The following is a 17,454-nucleotide window of genomic DNA, read 5'->3' as shown; positions in this document are numbered from 1 at the left end:
CTTTATACCAACTGACAAACATAAAAAGTAGCTTAAATCGATTGGTTTTCTATTGAGAGAATGTCTAGGAAGATGCTAGACAAAGCAAAACCTAATTTTAGCTTACTGTCAGACATAGCTGGACAAACTTGTACTAGGAGGAGCTGAATTTTACTATGCAAATCAGGTTAGCAAGGATTTTTTTGTAAGATGGCTACTTGAACAAGTTCTTTAGATCAACATTATATTTTGATGCAAAGGCAGTCAAAAATGGTTCCTTACCCCTTGATTTAAAAGATCAACATGCTGAAATGATTGAATTAATTTGTTTACCTGAGCAATTCTAGTAAGAATGCCCTGTATAAGCTTAAAGTTGTCCATGTAAAATAGAGTGTCATTCGTTATTTCCTAACCTGTTCTGAACTATAGATCAAAGGCAAACAAGCTGGTTTCACAGAATGACGTCTATCTCTAGAACAAACAGATCTTGGTTGTGTTTATGGGAAAACGAACAGTTTCTTTTTCCCGCAACCAATCGTCACTTGCTTTTTTTAGGTGAATGCTTGTATAAATCAGGAACATGTTTTCGTTTCTTTTTCGTAGGCAGATCAAGCATTCATATGATACTAACTCAAAAATTGGCGACTTTTCTGCATCTGAGTCCGATTGGCTCATAAGAAACGTGTAATCCTCTCTTTCTCTCTTTCTCTCCCTTTTTTTAAAATCGAGTTTTTATATTCTCTCCCCTTTTTTCTTTTTTTTTTTCTTTTGAACATATATACCCCATCATAGAAGAAAAAGAAAAAAAAAACAATAAAATGGAACAACCAGAGATGCGTGCTTCTTCTTCTTCAACTACTATCAATATATCCTCTCCTCAATGTCATAATCGCTCAAGCTTAACAGAGACAATCAGCGAAAAATTCAAGGAGATTGAAGAAGCAGACACAACTGGTTTTCTGCAATATATGGACGATCAAGTTCATGACACTTGGGATAATGCAAAAGCAGTGATGCTAGGTGCACAAAGACTATTGCAGTTCCATGAATTGCCTAAAGATTGGCAAGAAAACGAATATGTACTATCCGGGTACGCTTAAATTCCCCGCACGAGGGATATTTTATCCCGATAGAATGACACGTTTTAATCATCTTCTTTCTAGTTACCGATTCTATCAGACTAGCTATGCATGCCTAAAATCTATTTTTATGCTTCATAACGAAACCATGAACATTTGGAGCCACTTGCTCGGCTTTGTATTTATGTCTTGCCTTAGTATTTACGGCTTTCATGTAGGTTTGTTTTGCCGAAAAAGAAAAAAAAAGAAAAAAGATAGACTAACTTTACACTTTAGAGACACTTTCCTGATGCATCATTTAAAGATCGTACTGTTTGCATGACATTTTGTATTGCAGCCTTAAAATGCCTGTTCTGTTCCTCTATTTATCACACATTCATTTGCCATTCCCATCGCCAAGTAAAATCATTCACAGCCACATTGGATTATATGGGCATTTCTTTCTTAATCACAGCCTCCGTACTCGTGACTGAATACTATGGCTACTACTGTAGACCCATGATGCGTGCTAGATACATGATATTCACCACTTTGATTGGAAGCGTGGGTGTGTTTGCACCCTTTTTGGAAAAGTGGGACACAAAAGCACTTAGACCCTTGCGTATTGCCGTGTTTGTGTCCATGGCCGTCTCGAGTGCTGTACCTGTCTTTCATTTGGCCTATTTAAATGGTCTTCGAGCTACTTGGCAATTCTTTGAACTGGCTTCGGTGAGTGTCATTATGTATGTTCTTGGTGTCATTGTCTGTAAGTCTCATTTCTAGAAGCGTACATTTTATTAATGAAATTTAGATGCCAACCGTTTTCCTGAACGATTCTATCCTGGCAGATTTGATTTCGCAGGTTTAACAAGTCATGCTATCTGGCATGTTTTCGTATGCCTAGGCATCTTTGTAAGTGGATCATTCAAACTTATCAATCAATGACTAAATTATCTTCTTAGTTCCATTATTTAGCATCTATTAGGTTTTATGCCAACCGATACTCATATGGATGCAACATGATATCAAGAACATAAACCCATTCCCTGCATACTATTCTCCTTGATACAGGAATATATATCCTTTTTTTTTTTTACTGCATTTCTAGAAACATAATTCAAATTTTGTAATAAAAACATCACATACATTAATATTGTTTATTCATGTCTTCTAGAACAAGAATTAAAAGCAGGGCTAGTTTCAATAAGATAATCAGTACGATCTAAAAAGGCTTGAAGATCTTTAAAATAATCAGGACCAACAGTGGCAGTGGAAGGATCATAAGAAAAATAATCTTCTGAAGGCAATACTATTTCTCGATCTTCTATAATAGAGAAATAGTTTTGCTTTTCATACATGATGGGATCCACAATATTATAAAGACATAAGAAATCAATAGCATCTTGCTTAGACTTGGGTGGCACAGGAAAATAGATTCGCAGCTCACTTTGACGTGCTACGACTCTAAATTTGCCATGGCGCTGTAGATTATCGAGAAGTTTCAAGACATAATTGATATGAATTTGGTATTCATATGCAAGTGTTTCTATGGAGTCAACAAAGGAAGTACTTAGGCTTTCTGTAGACCAACTACCATTCTTGTCTTTAAGAAACTGTAATGTATCCAAGGTGATAAGCAAATAGATAGTTGAAGATGTGCTACTGTTAGATTTCTTGCGTACATTGCTTTTCATTGTTATCTGATCATCTGCTTTCCTTGCATGATGTTGATCAGCTGAAGGCTGCTTTAGGCGACTGTATCTTGAGTGGTGTCTCTTTCTGCCGGACATTCGACTACTGGAACTATGCAATGAAGAAAGATCATCATGTTGAATAATAAAATCCAACTTTTTACGGTTCATGGATCGCTTTTGTTGAGCTTGGCTTGAAACAGATTCACGACTGACAAATAAGCCAGAGACAGTATTGTCTTGTTCAGATTCATAGATGCTGTCTTGTTGATCAACTAAATCACCCATACCTTTATTGACCTTTTTTTGGGTAAAGATATGGTTGTAAGGTTGTTCATCAGCACTACTAGACTCGTCAGAACAGTTCAAGTTTGGATGAACTGCAGCAGATTTAGGAGATTGCTTTTCATTCAGATCAGGCTGGTTCATTTTGGTGCCAGCAGGTGAGAAAATTCGAGACGAGATATGGGCAAATACATTGGATTGTCCACCATTCGCTGTCGTGTTGCTCTGAAAAAGAGTGACACAAGAAGGCGACCTGGTTGAGAATTGACGAGCAAACGTAGGACTACGTCCAACACCCATTGCAGCAGTACGAGGAAGGCCCCAAGATAAGAACCCAGAGCTACCGCTACTGGATGGAGTAGACATCATTGTGCGAAGCTGCTGCTGTCGACCAGCAGCCCACATACGTTGGTGAAGTGTAGGAGCAGAAAATACTTTGACAACTGGGAAATGCTGCTGAATGACCTTGAGTAAAGCCTTTTCATTTACAACGTTTCTTTTAGTTGTTTGTTGATAAGTCTTTTGTAAAAGAGTGCGTTGAATAGAGGTCATTGTTTGCTGCGTAGTCACAACGTTCCTCAGTTGATTTGTAGAATGCGGTGCTACCAGCTCGGATACTTTTGTTTGGAAATAGTGCCGAAGCTGGTGCAAAGACGTAAATATCTTTGACGGCCGTAACATTTCCTTACAAAATAAACATAGAGATAAAAAGAAAAGAAAAAAGAAAGAAATTGTATTTTCTTGTGTTTGTTTCTTAGGGATGCATGTGACTTATTTAGTAGCTTGACGTATCCAATGAAATGATTTGCTTATGAAAATTCCTCAATAAATAGAGAAGGTTCTCTATCTTTTTAAGGCAATTAGACCAAGCAGGAATGGCAGTCAATTTGATCTGTTAAAATGGCGTAAAAAAACATTTATAAGATGCACTTTTCTGAAGCTTTTAAGACGCTTCGTGTGTTTTTCCTTTTTTAATCTTGCTCTCCTCTTCCCCCTTTTTTTTCACATGAGATAACTGGTTTTTATGTTTGTTTTCCATTACTTTTTTGGCAAAAAAGAAAAAGAATAGTACTACTAAAATCTTTTCGCTTGGGCGTAGATAAAAGATATCAAATTGTGTGCTATTAAGTGCAAATTGCTATATGCGACAGGGCAAAGAGCACACGCTTATGATTCAATCACACAAAAAAAAAAATTTATTATTGTCTATGCATTAAAAGTTATTTTGAGCAAGGCTTCCAATACAAAAATTTCCATTCTTATCATTTTCTTGCACATGCTATAAAATAATGTATCTTTACATGTGTAATTAAGGGTCAAATAAGAAAATATATGAATAAAATAAAAACCTGTTCTCTTCATAGTAAGTTCAGCTAGATTTGTATTGATATTGGGGCTATACTAAAAGGCTACTTAACATAGACTATTACATATGTATTCTATGTTTGCCAAACTTCTAACATGCGTTTTCTTCTTCTTTTGCCTAGATTCTGAAATCACGAATTACTTACTTGGTAATACGCAGTAATATCTTCTTTTTTCTTTGTCCATATACGATAGAATTATGCCGATAATTTTATTAAGTTGATAGTATAGCATCCTAACTGTTGAAGTGGATTTTATTTGTATATTTCTGGCAAAAAACAGCTGGGTAACTTGCTTACAAGTGTATGACAAGAAGTACCTTTTTTTTTTTGTCCTCCAAATCAATTGCACTACCATTCAACTGTTTTTTTTTGAGTTTCATAAGACACAGACAGCTTCGAACTTCTTATCTTTTGCGTTGCTTGATCAATCATCACTGACTTGTTAATCTTTTTCTTATAGTATAAATAGAGCATCACGCGGTGTCTATTTGTTTGCTTTTCTTATTACTGCAACATTACAAATTCCTTCAATGTAGTACCAAGGGCCTACATTTAAGTAGAAAATGGCAATAAAGTCTGCTTCCATGATTCGCAACTGCATAATATTATACTAATATAATTGTATCGCCATTCTATCTTTTCCATTGGACTTTGTCTCATAAACTATATTTCTTTCTTTCTTTCTCTTCCTCTTCTTTTGCCTGAAAAATCACTAGTTTATAATCGCAAGCAATCAACAATTTGCTTACTATGGACGATCAAATTAAACCTGCTATTCAAACGTACAATGGTGGAATCATTTTTGTTAGTTATCTGACTGCAGTCGTAGGAGCCATGACAGCACTCGAATTGCTTCAACGCAGAACACATATTAGAGGATACTACAATTGGTTCGTCTACAACAATAAAGTAATCGTATTGATCTTTTCTTTTTCTCCCCAGGTTCTTGTTGTCTGCTGCTGCTGCCTCAATGGGTGGTGTAGGAATTTGGTCGATGCACCTTATTGGCAATAACAGCCTTACTATTACGTTAGAAAACAATACCCATTACCAACTCTTGTATTCTTCTGGAGCCACTTTTGCTAGTCTAGTAGTTGCTATTCTTTGTATGCTTCTTTCGTTTGCTTTTGTTGGTATTACGGAACAAGCAAAAATATTCAGAATTGTTTTGAGTGGCATTATTGCTGGGGTAACTTATACCAGCATATCTTATCTTGTCTTTCTCATCAATAATTTCTATCGTGTAGCTTGGTATTGTATCTATGCATTATTTAGGTAAGCTATACAGAAAATACAACACAGCTAACCTTATGAACTCTATATAGGTCAAATTGCCATAGCATTCTTTGTAACGAAGAATAAAATTGGACATGTTTTGGGAGCTATAGCTATCGCAGTCTGCGCCGTTACAGCAGCACTATTTATTTTTTTCAAGCTTCGTGAACAGTGGGAAAATCAGTGGTACAAACGTCTTGGATGCGCCATGTTAATGGGTCTCGCAGTATGTGGTATGATAGCTCCTTGTAACACCTACCCTTTTTTCTCTAAACCTTATTACTATAGGCATGCATTACACAGCACTTTTTGGGACTGTATACTACGCCAACATAGACTCAGATGTAACACCCCCCACACCTGTAATGACCATTCCAACATTGATTGGAATCATATCTGCTATTGTCTTGATTGCGTGTATCTTACTCTTTATTATAGCTGTCAAATCAAAGATAGAAAATGATAACTCGCCTATTCAAGCAGACTCACGTACAAGACTCATTCTAGGTCTAGTGTTTTTTGATGCGCGTGGAAGAATGCTAGTCAAAGTAGATGGTATTGTGCCAATGAAAGAGATCACCGAATCTGTTCCTGAAGATGTAAGTCGTTATATTTGTCAAAATTGTTTCACATAATAATTATCTTTATTTATAGCGATATTGTGGAGCATTCTCTGCACATCATCCGATTTTTGCTCGGCTGTTTGAAAGTACGCTTTCTTGGTCAAGACATAACTTAGAAGGCCCAATACATCAAACAAATGAGCATCCTATTGATCGTGCATTTATGAGTGCTGCCACAGAACTTGCTGAGGAACTTGACTTCAAAGATTTATCTGATCTCGGTCATCTTTTCCATTCTGTTTTGATATCTAATAGCATCCCCAAAAAGAGCATATTCATACAACCTTCAAAGTTCTTTCCAGCCTTTCGAAGAGAGAGTATCAAAACAACATGGATTCTCTCTAAATATGGCTCCAAAGAAACAATCAATGAACAATCACCTCAATCATTGAAAGGTACTACAATATGTAATACTACATCAACTTCGGAACAAGCAGTGAAACTTGACATGAGCGATGATGATTTCTTTGAAGAAACTTTACCAAGATCAAGTGGCAGCTTTTACTCTCAAGATGAACACATTTTTCTGATTAGGAAAATAGAATCTGAAAAAGATTTGGTAGATTTACTGTCGATAGGCTTTCGATTTGCTGAACCTATGTTTATCGCGAAAAAAATGGGGGATAAACTACAATTACCATCTGAATACTTGCTCAGTCATTTTAAAGATATGCTCAAGATGGCCGAAATAACTGCAAGCATGAACACATGCGCCAAATCTTCAGATTTATCTCTGCAACAATCTCTGAAAAATGAAGAAGATGTTTATAAAAGAGTTTTTGTGGGTTTATTCACTGTAATTGAATGCGAAAAGACATCAAATAATCCGCCATGCATTATTGTAGATAGAAACAAGCCTTATACTTTTCCAATCGTACAAATTAACCTAAAGAGTAGCACTGGGTTAGAGGAAGCACTTACAGATCTTAATAGAGAACAGAAGAAGATCATTCTAAACATGAGCGGACAGTCACTAGCAAAGATTGCTTCAACTACATCAGCAACTCAGCAATCTCTGAATTCAATCAATCACATTAGCGCTATCAAAAACGATGACAAAACTGAACATATATCAACTACATCATCGACCTATATTCAGGAACTTGAAGGCCCAAATCAAAGATTTTTTAGTGCATTTCAAGAAGCCTGCGAAACACTTGCTAATTTGTCTCAATACGATAAGCATTTAACATTTTCTGCCAAGCTCTCGGGTGACATTATAGACATTCCGTGCTTTGCTCTTAGACCAGGCCCGTGCTCACTTATTTTGTTCAGGGCGCGCATCGCTTTACCTGAGACACAACATGAAATAAATTCGCCGAATGCAAGTGCTTTCAAATGCATACCCTTTTCCGTATACCATAGTTTCTCAGCCTACGCAACCGATAATGCTGTACAGTTTTATCGCAAACTACAGCTCAAAAACAATTCGCCTCCATCTTGCCTACTTCAACAGCAGCTCTATCAATCTACTGCATCAAAAAATACAAAAGAAGATCCATTGGTAACAGACGCTATGGTTAAAGAACAGATTTCTTCTACGTCAACTCAACAAGTACTCTCGTCCCTCCCACCACCGCCTAGAGCAAAACGCAATAAATTCAGTCTTACACCGAGTACGCCTTATACAGAAACTGATATGCATGTCAACAAGTCATTTTTACCAAACATTATCAAAAACAGTGATTTAATACCGCTGGCATCTGTAACTCCAAATCCAGTGATAGAAGCTATTGCTGCCTTAAACACAATATCAACGAATGATAGATTTTGGTGGCTAGATAATGTTTTTGAAGAAACTCGGAATCTGTAAGAAGCTAATTTTTATATACATGATTGAAAATAAACATATTGTTTTTTGTATATACAAAAATGTAATGGTTTTATTGAATTTAATCAGAGCTAGGCTTAGGCAAGACAACAAAACCAAGAGCAGGGAAGTGAATAAAGGCAGTAGTCCCATAGTTAGGATCATTGTATTCAACAACAGTCTCATCCTTAGTACTCTTCAAAAGTGTACCATAAACAGGAACTTTGCCAGTATCCAAAGGCATAACCAAAACTTGTTGACCTAATTCAATAGGAAGGCCACTTGAATGAACCTTGAAGTCTTGAGATACTTCATCAGAAGCATGACGTTTCAAAACTTCAATAGCTTCTTCTTCAGTAAGGACAGGACGCTTTGCAGTGCCTTCCCAATCAGCAACACCCATAAGCTTACTCATGTGTTCAAACATAATCTTCAAGTTTGCTTGAACCCATTTCTCACCAACCAAGTTTACTGTAAAGAAAGTCATCATGGCTGCATTGAAGTCGATAAGAGAAGGTGCTTCAGTTTCCAAGATCCAGTTCTTTCCATCAAGGAGCTTTTCCAAAACACCAAATTCAGCCAATAAAGTTGCTTTCATGAAAGGAGCAGCGGCTGTTAACTTGTCGACATCAATTTCTCTACCCAACATAGCACTACGATCAGCAAGGAATTCAGCAGGCAAATTTTTGGCGGGTAATTGAGAAACAACATTGAGAAAGAGAGAGTTATCTGCCCACAAAGTCAAACCTCTAGCAAGGGCTTCAGAGGAAGCACCAGTAGAAGAAAGCTTAGGATAGAGACTAGGTTCGGGGAAACTGATGACAGTTGAAAATTAGCATGAAATGATTATTTAATGCACTTACAGTTTTTCAATCTCCATAAAGATAGCTTTGGTGTCGCAGAAAACATGCTTACCGACTTGAAGAATAGGTGTCTTTCTGTAACCACCATCAAGAGGACGACGAAGTGGACGAGGTTCCATTCTTTGACATAATACAGTCCTGTATTCAACTTTTTTGTAGTTCAACACCCAAGCAACTTTTTGAGAATAAGGTGATTCAGGATACCAGTGCTATTTTCGTGCATGAAAAATTATTGTGAGAAAAAATTCATGACTTTTCGCGATAACAAACATACCAAAATAATGTCTTGTGTGCCAGTCATTTTTTTTAAATGAAAAGAGAAATAAAAAACAAATTAGTCGCCAAAACAGTTGGTTTATTTATATTTGTAAGCAACATCTGTCTTTGAACATTTAAAACATCCTAATCACAGCATACTTTGCTTATCTAACAACGTACAGTGACAATTGATAACCGAAACAATGTAAGGTAAACGATTTATTTTAAGGTACATAAGGATGCTAATGTTACTGCTAAATTGAAGTTTTAAGGAAAGAGTTAAATCGAGATACATTACAAATAAGGTAATATTCGTCATTGACAAATGTCGCGTTACGCCATGGAACTTTTGCTTTTTAAAATAGGTACTTTTAATAACTTTTAAACTATAGTAAGCTGGGAAAGAAACCTTCCTTTTTCGTATTTATGCTTGATCATCTTTATTTCAACTTATTCATACAAAAGCAAGTCACCATGTAATGCATTATTCAAATTGTTTCCCTTTCTCTCTTTACAACCATCTTTTCCCAAGCACGATCATGACAAACCGCCAAGTTATTTTGGTAAGTTATTGCACTCTTTTCTATGTAAAAAAGCATTGACCTAATAACCGCTATGATATTCAGCATTGGTATCCTCAATCTCCTTTTGCTCAAAAAGTTGCCTGGGCTCTTTTGTACAAGAAGGTGGATTTTAAGATTGTTTTGATAACGCCCATTGAGCCTCGTCCACTCCGTCGCCCTCTTGATGGTGGTTATAGAAAGACGCCTATACTTCAAATCGGCAATCATACATTCTGTGACAGTAAGATCATTTTTGCTGAACTAGAACAGAGGTGATATATCAGACCAACACCCAAAAAAGAGGGCGTGTCTCTTACATCCATATAGAAACTGACAAAAAAATAGATTTCCGGAACCAAGCTTCTATCCAAAGGATACTGATGGTGTTTCTAGTGAAAACTTGATTAAGGGCCTTGCTCGCTGGACTGACAGCTCATTATTTAGCTTGGTGGCATCACAAATTCAAATGGGTGCGTTAGGTAAAGAATTCCTTGAAGACCGCTCAAAGTTTGCTGGTCGCAAGATTGACCCCGAGAAGTTGAAGTTTACCATTCCATTCATGAACCAAAGCTTGAAAGCTGAAATTAAGATTGCTGAACGTTTTGTAAGCGAACGCAACAAGAATGGTGAGCTGTGGGCTTTAGGAACCAACTCATTATCATTGCTCGATCTTAATTTTGCTATGATTACCTGGTTTGTCAAGAGTTTGATCGGAAAGGATTGGATAAATGCCAACGTGCCCGTCTTGGGCCACCACTTGGAAAAGACATTAAAGGCTGTGGATGCTGGCAAACTGAAAAAGATTGAAGCTATTTCACCTGAAGAGGCATTGAAAGTAGCAAAAGAACAGTCTTTTGGTCTGTCTAACGCAACTCATGATGGTTCTTTGAATATCCAGTTAGGAAAACTAGTCTCCATCTCGCCTACAGATTCTGGAATAATTCCTTCTATTGGCGTACTTGTTCATAGTACTGTAAATGAAACAGTCATTGAACACAAGGAAGAAAAATATGGATTCACTTCTTATACACATTTCCCTGTTGTTGGTTTTGTTGTTCTTCCACAAGTTTCAAAGTTGTAAAACCAAGCAAAGCAAATGCAATGTCGACTTAAAAATAAAGAGCAAATATACACAGGTTTTATTAGAAGTCTAACGTCTCTTCTTATTGTTGTTTTTGTTGCCTCCCTTAAACTTTCTCTTTCCAGGCACTTCAAGCTTTTCTTCTTGATCAGCATCATCATCGTCATCATCATTTTTGCGACCTCGTTTTGACTTTTTGCCATTTTCTGTTTCCTTTAATTCTAGTGTAGCAATACGCTGTGCTTCATCCACACGTTCTTGAAGCATCATCACTTCATCTTTCTCAGCAGGGAATAAATCTAATTTGCGCTCTAAATCTTTCTCGATACGTTGAATCAATTCAACATCATATTGAGTAACAAAGGTAATAGATTTACCGGATCGACCAGCTCTTGCAGTACGACCAACACGATGAATATAATCTTTGGATGATTGAGGCACGTCGTAGTTGATAACTACATCCACAAGAGGAATATCAATACCTCTACTAGCAACATCAGTTGCGACTAAAATACTACGAGTTCCAGCTTTGAATTTGTTGAGTGCACCTAGACGCTTAGCTTGAGGCAATTGACCATGAAGAGGAACTGCAGCAAAGCCCAAGTTTCTCAACATGATGGCAATCTTTTGTGTATCATGACAGGTACGTGTAAAAATGATAGTGGAGTTACCGGCAAGTTCGTTCAAGAGATAAACCATGTAACAGTCCTTGTGCTTGAGAGGAAAGAAAAGATAGTATTGTAATAATGTCTTTACTGTAGAGTATTTGGTGGCAACTTCGACCTTGACTGGCTTATGCAAACTGGCTCTTTGAAGCTTAGCAACCTTGGTTGTCATGGTAGCGGAGAACAAGAAAGTGTTACGTTCTCGAGGAATGACTTTGAGAATTTGATCAATCTTTGGCCCAAAATCCATATCTAACAAACGATCGGCTTCATCCATAATAAGATATTTTAAGTTCTTTAGGCTAAATCCCTTAGTGTTTTCTAAATGATCTTGAAGACGACCTGGTGTACAAACAATGACATGTGGACGCTTTGAAAGTGCGATAGATTGAGACATCATATCCATACCACCAACAATGACAGCACAACGAACACCAATGACTGAGCCAAGTGATTCGAATGTTTCTGCGATTTGATATGCTAATTCTCTACTTTATGTAAGCAATCGCATACTTATCTTGATCATACGAACCTTGTAGGAGCTAAAACACAAGCGAAAAAGGCTTGAGGGTTATCCCAAAGTCTTTGAATGATTGGGATAGCAAAAGCAGCAGTTTTACCAGAACCAGTTTGAGCAAGGCCAATTATATCACGGCCTTCAATAGCCCAAGGAATGGATTCCTTTTGAATTTCGGTTGGATGCTTGAAATTCATTTTCTCACAGGCTTCGCATAATTGTGGAGAAACACCCTACAATAAAGACCGTTAGATCTAGAAAACTGACGATCGCATATTCTAGTCTTAAAAGACTATACTTACAAGTTCGGCAAAGGTTGTTTCTTCAGGCTTCTTTTTGGAAATCAATTCCATGTCAACTTTGGGTTGAGCTTCTGTAATTGCAGACATGATATTAAAATAACAAGAGGAACAAAAAGAGCTTTTCTGGAAGGTTCAAGCAACTATCTCTTTTTTTTCTACGTTCCGAGCAAAAGCCACACATCATTGCTCAGAAGGATAAACAGTCCAAAATTGTACTGTGACTAAGTATTTATTTGAATAATTACTTCTGCATATTTCTTTTGATATCCTTAAACATGTCTCAAGTAGAAAACAAGAGAAAGCAACCTTCTGGCGACGACTTTGAAGACGACTTTCAAGAAGATGCCATTGTCTATTCAGAAAACGAAGAGGCTGTTTCTGATAACGAACTGGCTTCAGGCACTGATATGAAACCTAAAGAAACACCTGCTTCAGAAGAACCACCAAAGAAGAAAAAGAAAAAGCAGCCCAAAAAGAAGAAGGGACCCAGCAATCCTTTTGATACTATTAATATTTGGCAAGAAAATACAACGGTTCAAGCCGAATATTTAGCTGATCGCCAGAAATTAGCATTACCTAACCTTTCTTCTGTCGAGCTGGAAGAGCAACAGTTGCTTGAGTCAAATTTAGTCAATAATGAGAACTTTAAGCAAGAACATGTACTTGATGCATTACCCAATTATGTTAAATACGGTGTTGCAGGCCACAAAAAGTTGAATAAGAAGCCCACAGTTCATGCTAGTCCTGTTGCTTTAATTGTCACTCATTCTGCTATTCGTGCAGTTGATCTTGCTCGGTAAGTTGATGTTTATATCAAATTGTCTTGCTTGTTCTGACTTGTGCATAGTGCTTTAAAGGAATTCTCTAGTACTGCTAAAATTGCCAAATTATTTGCAAAGCATTTCAAGATTGAAGAACAAGTTGAATTTTTAGATCGTGAAGCAATTCACTTGGGTGTCGGTACACCTAACCGTCTCTTAACCCTTGTAGACCAAGGCCATTTGAAGTTAGACAACTTGGAATTAGTGGTTATTGATACTGAAAGAAATCCTAAACGATTCAACATTTTTGATCTTCAAGAAGTAAGATCTGATCTGTTCAATTTTTTGGGTCAGCATATTGCTCCCTTTATGAAAAATGGAAAGACTAAGGTTGGATTATTTTAGACATAGATTATTTATAACATCCTGTACATTTTATCATCACTTTTGAACTTTTTTTTTGAATAATAAAACGACCTAAATAATCATAATTGTAATTTCAAACTACAAGTTTATATATATAATAAAACACGAGAGGAGGGGAATGCAGAGAAGAGAAGGGAATAGTTATTAAGATAGTCGTTAAGAAAGGCCACGAAGAATCTCAAGTGCTTTCTTGGAGCGATGAGTAAGCAAATCATTTTCTTTTTGTCCATCATCTTCAGAATCAACTTCATCAATTTGGTTGGAAACAAAAGCGCCTAATCTACTTAATCGCTCAATGATAGCTTGATTTGTCCTTAAACCATCTAACGAATGGCGACGAATCATGCGACGTAAATTCAAGCTAGCATGGTGCACTTGCTCTGTCAAAGCTTCTTCCCAGGCATTTCGATCTGTTTGGTCTTGTGCTAGTACAGGTGCAAGACGCCAGGCACAAATCCATGCTTCCAAACCAGTGACAGCAGTGACAAATTCAGCAAGAGCTAATACAGAGCTCTCCAAGTCTTGGTTGTCGTATTCAGTCTTGTTTTGTTTAATATGACTTGCATTAGCCATGATCCTCTTTATATGCGCCTTGATTTGTTCTGCTTTCTGAAGTTCTTCAACACCTCTAGGACAGTATTCTGTAGATTCTTTCTTCAACCAAGTAGCACCAACCAAAGTATGAATAATAGATTTTTTAGTCAATTCATCCAATTGATTCATACGTTCCTTGTAACAAACAATGTCACTGCCTGCAATTTCACGAGAAACAAGTGAACGAGGAACATTTTGTACTAATGTTTTAAGTAGCTTTTCAGCAGTCTTGACATCGCTTTTCCAGAGAGCGTCTACAGTAGCGCCGACAGCAGCAAGCCAATGAGCTAATCGATGATAATCACCTACTCGGCTTTCACTTTCTAGACTAGAGTCAGTGATATCCATCAGTAGAGCAAAAGCAGTTTCATTGAAATCCGATTTGCTTTCTTCAGCCACCATATCAGCTGTTAAAGGCTTTGCGGTCACTGAGATAATCAAACGACCAAACTGTGTTTGCAAGTTGTCAAGCAAGTGCAAAGTAGACAGTATACCAACAGGCACAAGAACTGGCGCTGTCATCGATAGCGAAAGACCACGGGCTTCTGGCTTCCCAAAATGCTCGATTTGTTGATTCATGACTTCAAGTGTCTCGCTCCAAGCGCGAGAGGCGAGCATCAATTCCATACGATCTTCGCCATCATCTTCATGACAATCAAAAATCAATGCTCGCATCAATGGATCATCTTCAAGACCTGATTCGTACATGGCAAGACGCCAGAAATATTTTGATATTTTTTCAGCAATACCATGATGAGGAATAACAAGAGCCATCTGCATAGCAGTTGTAGCATAGACACGGGAACGAGATTGTTCGACGTATTCGTTCTCATCGTCCTCCATCAATTCAATCAAATTGAGCATATGGAAGCAAGAATACAACATAGAAACACGAGTGACATCAGGGTTACCGCCAAGGCATTCAACTTCGTTCAGCTTAATCCATTTACAGGCTTGTACCCACTGCTCTTGTGGAGTTAAGTTTTGATCATCATATAGAATTTCATAGCCAAGCCAATGTCGACAAACAAATCGAGCAATTTCTTTAAAAAGCGCAGAATATAAACGAAGAGGATTCTTGTCTTTTTGAGGAAACACAGTTCCAGACTTGTTAGAGCGGCTCTTCTCAAGTGAGCTGACAAGAATATTGTAAATTTGCATACATTTTTGATCACCAGGCGTTAAAGAAGTAGTGTGAGTTGCAATATTTCCATTCAGGGATGACTTGTTTTCGGCCGAAGCTGTTCTTGATTTCTTGTTGACTTTTCTTACTTTAAAACCAGAAGGAAGCCAGAAGCGAAACAAAGGGAATAACAATTGAATCAAACAAATCATAAATAGAGTAGTTCGAATTGTAGACCTGAATGCAAGTTAGTCAATACATTTATACATATCGTTGAACGCTACCATGTATCAGAGAAAAGGGACACATTGCTCAAGAATGACACAGAGCTACTGTTGTTTGAAGAAAAGAGTTCTTCTGCAGTACGAGAAATATGCTTGTGACTTTCATATTGATCCTTAGTACTAGGACCAGCTGAAAGGGGTGAAGAAGAAAAGAAACTGATTGCCATAAAAAGAGCCATAAACACTTGGTTTTTCATTGAAGCGTTTTGCTCTTTAGCTACTCTGGGCATCTTGTACATAGTTTGATATGGTCTTTGGGTAGAATGTTGGAATTCAAGAGGAGTAGACATTATTTGAGTCATTTCTAAATCGTAGCTGCCCCCTTGTGTTTCAGAAACACGGCGTGTTCTTTTTCTTCCGCTCCCTTTACGTTGTTGGCGTTGCGAGTGTTTTTGTAGCGCAGCATTTTGAAGTTGCTGTCTTTCTATTTCCTGCTCGCGCTGAGCTCTTTGTTGACGATAGCGACCAAGTGCTTGACGTCCACTAGGCAATTGAGCCAACAACAGTTGCAGAGTCTCATTTTCTCTGTGAAGTTCTTCATCATTGCGCTTTAAATGTAGGATGTATTCGGTCGATTTTCGCAAGATAGTAGCCTTGTTTAATTTGGTAGCCACAGTAACGCCATCAATGAGTTCTTCTCCGTCTTCTTCGTCGTCGTCTTCATCATTGCCTAAAAGGGATTGGCTAGATCGCTTATTAGGTGCAATGCCAGAGTCCTTTAGTTTTGCATGAACTAAGGCAGGAACTGTATTTTTAAGCTCAGTGATACGATCATTTATATTATTTCTATAACGACGCTCAATGGCATTATGAGCTGATTTCTTTTCCTGAGGTATAGAATCTTTCCTTGTAGTGGCTATATTTACAATTGGTACCGGCTTAATTGTTGTGTTGCTGCTCTTTTCTGTTAATGATGAACTTGAAGGTTGTTCAATTGGGAAAAAATATGGTGGAGACAAAGCGTCAATACCTAAATAATGTTGTGTAAATACCGACTGCAGTCAAAGCATAAGTATGATGAGATACCTTGAATCAATGAATCGTTTATGCCAGAATTTTCCAAAGGTTCAATTGATTGGAATTGAGGGATTTTAAACTTGAGCGGTGAAGTGAATATATCCTGATGAGGAGAATCAAGAGGAGTTTCTAAAGGAGTAACTGTAGTAAGAGAAACAGGTGATGGCTGCTGAAGCTGTTGAGAAAACATTGTTTGGTTATTGGACAAGTTTTGTTCAGGTGATTTTGGCTGTTGGTGCATAGAGTCTGAACTATGAAATTCAGGACTATTAAACCATGGTGAATTTGATGCGTCGCTACTAGTTGACTTAAAATTTTTATTGCATGTTAAAGGCGAGACTGGACTTGAGAATATTGGTTTTTCATTGCTGTCTTGTTGCTTGTGAGTTTGTCTAATAGGTGATGATTTACCATCAAGCTTGTTGTTTTCAGGTGTTTGTTGCGCATTTGTTTGACATTGATTATCCAAAGTTTGGGTGTCTTTGTATTCAACTGGAGACAAATAGTTTTCAAAGTCTTTCCATACGTCTATCTCTTGCTGCATTGCTAATTGAGCTTGCTGCTGTAGCTCCATGTCAAATTGAGAAAGGGTTATATATGGATTATTGTTATCATTTATGATTGCTTTGTCTGCTGAAGCTGAATTTTCTTCTTGTTGTAGAAATTGACGTGATGTTTCCATATAATATATTGATAGAGGTAATGATAATATTGGTAGTAGAAAGATGTGTTTCTTAAAATAACACAAAGAAAAAAAGAAAGAAGAGAGAGACACGTTTGAACTTTATTGTATGCAAGCGAAAAATGATGGCCTGATTCTCTAGTTCGTGACACAAATTGTCTTGCTGAGTTTTCGGCTGAATTGTTTTAGATTGAATCCAGCCACAAGTAGTCCACGATAGCTTGAAACCA

General features: G+C 37.3%; 8 protein-coding genes across 8 annotated transcripts; 4 read left to right on the top strand and 4 right to left on the bottom strand.

The window, feature by feature from the left end:
• The first annotated feature begins 706 nt into the window (after positions 1–706).
• On the top strand, positions 707–2,181 carry B0P05DRAFT_557410 (hemolysin-III related-domain-containing protein). Its single transcript, XM_051580024.1, has 4 exons — positions 707–1,069; positions 1,143–1,272; positions 1,335–1,803; positions 1,849–2,181. The coding sequence occupies exons 1-4, from the start codon at positions 798–800 to the stop codon at positions 1,980–1,982; spliced, it is 1,005 nt and encodes a 334-aa protein (XP_051431253.1). The 5' UTR covers positions 707–797; the 3' UTR covers positions 1,983–2,181.
• Positions 2,182–3,717, bottom strand: B0P05DRAFT_557407 (uncharacterized protein). Its single transcript, XM_051580023.1, has one exon. It carries the CDS (start codon positions 3,692–3,694, stop codon positions 2,195–2,197), a length of 1,500 nt encoding a protein of 499 aa, XP_051431252.1. The 5' UTR covers positions 3,695–3,717; the 3' UTR covers positions 2,182–2,194.
• Positions 3,718–5,130: 1,413 nt separating this feature from the next.
• On the top strand, positions 5,131–8,091 carry B0P05DRAFT_574657 (uncharacterized protein; the record flags this gene model as incomplete). Its single annotated transcript, XM_051581580.1, has 7 exons — positions 5,131–5,270; positions 5,323–5,569; positions 5,628–5,655; positions 5,706–5,888; positions 5,944–6,072; positions 6,094–6,254; positions 6,310–8,091. The coding sequence occupies 7 exons, from the start codon at positions 5,131–5,133 to the stop codon at positions 8,089–8,091; spliced, it is 2,670 nt and encodes an 889-aa protein (XP_051431251.1).
• Positions 8,065–9,260, bottom strand: B0P05DRAFT_497600 (uncharacterized protein). Its single transcript, XM_051575403.1, has 3 exons — positions 9,226–9,260; positions 8,952–9,160; positions 8,065–8,903 (listed from the first exon to the last, which is right to left on the bottom strand). The coding sequence occupies exons 1-3, from the start codon at positions 9,250–9,252 to the stop codon at positions 8,171–8,173; spliced, it is 969 nt and encodes a 322-aa protein (XP_051431250.1). The 5' UTR covers positions 9,253–9,260; the 3' UTR covers positions 8,065–8,170.
• Positions 9,261–9,577: 317 nt separating this feature from the next.
• Positions 9,578–10,894, top strand: B0P05DRAFT_557401 (uncharacterized protein). Its single transcript, XM_051580022.1, has 3 exons — positions 9,578–9,772; positions 9,836–10,044; positions 10,118–10,894. Exons 1-3 carry the CDS (start codon positions 9,689–9,691, stop codon positions 10,851–10,853), a joined length of 1,029 nt encoding a protein of 342 aa, XP_051431249.1. The 5' UTR covers positions 9,578–9,688; the 3' UTR covers positions 10,854–10,894.
• Positions 10,895–10,922: 28 nt separating this feature from the next.
• B0P05DRAFT_590693 (P-loop containing nucleoside triphosphate hydrolase protein) lies at positions 10,923–12,424 on the bottom strand (the record flags this gene model as incomplete). Its single annotated transcript, XM_051582832.1, has 3 exons — positions 10,923–12,006; positions 12,051–12,268; positions 12,338–12,424. The coding sequence occupies 3 exons, from the start codon at positions 12,422–12,424 to the stop codon at positions 10,923–10,925; spliced, it is 1,389 nt and encodes a 462-aa protein (XP_051431248.1).
• A 181-nt stretch (positions 12,425–12,605) lies between these two features.
• B0P05DRAFT_516571 (U3-containing 90S pre-ribosomal complex subunit-domain containing protein) lies at positions 12,606–13,617 on the top strand. Its single transcript, XM_051575704.1, has 2 exons — positions 12,606–13,133; positions 13,185–13,617. Exons 1-2 carry the CDS (start codon positions 12,613–12,615, stop codon positions 13,501–13,503), a joined length of 840 nt encoding a protein of 279 aa, XP_051431247.1. The 5' UTR covers positions 12,606–12,612; the 3' UTR covers positions 13,504–13,617.
• B0P05DRAFT_557396 (uncharacterized protein) lies at positions 13,618–17,325 on the bottom strand. The gene is made up of 3 exons (XM_051580021.1): positions 16,552–17,325; positions 15,526–16,495; positions 13,618–15,478 (listed from the first exon to the last, which is right to left on the bottom strand). The coding sequence occupies exons 1-3, from the start codon at positions 17,222–17,224 to the stop codon at positions 13,681–13,683; spliced, it is 3,441 nt and encodes a 1,146-aa protein (XP_051431246.1). The 5' UTR covers positions 17,225–17,325; the 3' UTR covers positions 13,618–13,680.
• Between the last annotated feature and the right edge of the window lie 129 nt (positions 17,326–17,454).

This window comes from Gilbertella persicaria, assembly GCF_025201335.1.
Source record: "Gilbertella persicaria strain CBS 190.32 chromosome Unknown B0P05scaffold_47, whole genome shotgun sequence".
In the NCBI taxonomy this organism is placed as follows: domain Eukaryota; kingdom Fungi; phylum Mucoromycota; class Mucoromycetes; order Mucorales; family Choanephoraceae; genus Gilbertella; species Gilbertella persicaria.
Note: the sequence above shows the minus strand (reverse complement) of the source record. Positions and strands in the feature narration are given on the sequence as shown.

Excerpts from the sequence above, each read along its gene's own strand:
- B0P05DRAFT_557396 (XM_051580021.1), bottom strand. The coding sequence starts at position 17,224 with ATGGAAACATCACGTCAATTTCTACAACAAGAAGAAAATTCAGCTTCA. Across the intron at positions 16,496-16,551 it reads AAACGATTCATTGATTCAAG|GTATTGACGCTTTGTCTCCA; the intron begins GTATCTCATCAT and ends AACATTATTTAG. Across the intron at positions 15,479-15,525 it reads TCCCTTTTCTCTGATACATG|GTCTACAATTCGAACTACTC; the intron begins GTAGCGTTCAAC and ends ACTTGCATTCAG.
- B0P05DRAFT_557401 (XM_051580022.1), top strand. The coding sequence starts at position 9,689 with ATGCATTATTCAAATTGTTTCCCTTTCTCTCTTTACAACCATCTTTTC. Across the intron at positions 9,773-9,835 it reads CAAACCGCCAAGTTATTTTG|CATTGGTATCCTCAATCTCC; the intron begins GTAAGTTATTGC and ends TATGATATTCAG. Across the intron at positions 10,045-10,117 it reads TTTGCTGAACTAGAACAGAG|ATTTCCGGAACCAAGCTTCT; the intron begins GTGATATATCAG and ends ACAAAAAAATAG.
- B0P05DRAFT_557407 (XM_051580023.1), bottom strand. The coding sequence starts at position 3,694 with ATGTTACGGCCGTCAAAGATATTTACGTCTTTGCACCAGCTTCGGCAC.
- B0P05DRAFT_557410 (XM_051580024.1), top strand. The coding sequence starts at position 798 with ATGGAACAACCAGAGATGCGTGCTTCTTCTTCTTCAACTACTATCAAT. Across the intron at positions 1,070-1,142 it reads AACGAATATGTACTATCCGG|TTACCGATTCTATCAGACTA; the intron begins GTACGCTTAAAT and ends TCTTCTTTCTAG. Across the intron at positions 1,273-1,334 it reads TTAGTATTTACGGCTTTCAT|AGACACTTTCCTGATGCATC; the intron begins GTAGGTTTGTTT and ends TTTACACTTTAG.
- B0P05DRAFT_497600 (XM_051575403.1), bottom strand. The coding sequence starts at position 9,252 with ATGACTGGCACACAAGACATTATTTTG. Across the intron at positions 9,161-9,225 it reads GCACACAAGACATTATTTTG|CACTGGTATCCTGAATCACC; the intron begins GTATGTTTGTTA and ends GCACGAAAATAG. Across the intron at positions 8,904-8,951 it reads TTTATGGAGATTGAAAAACT|TTTCCCCGAACCTAGTCTCT; the intron begins GTAAGTGCATTA and ends AACTGTCATCAG.
- B0P05DRAFT_516571 (XM_051575704.1), top strand. The coding sequence starts at position 12,613 with ATGTCTCAAGTAGAAAACAAGAGAAAGCAACCTTCTGGCGACGACTTT. Across the intron at positions 13,134-13,184 it reads CGTGCAGTTGATCTTGCTCG|TGCTTTAAAGGAATTCTCTA; the intron begins GTAAGTTGATGT and ends ACTTGTGCATAG.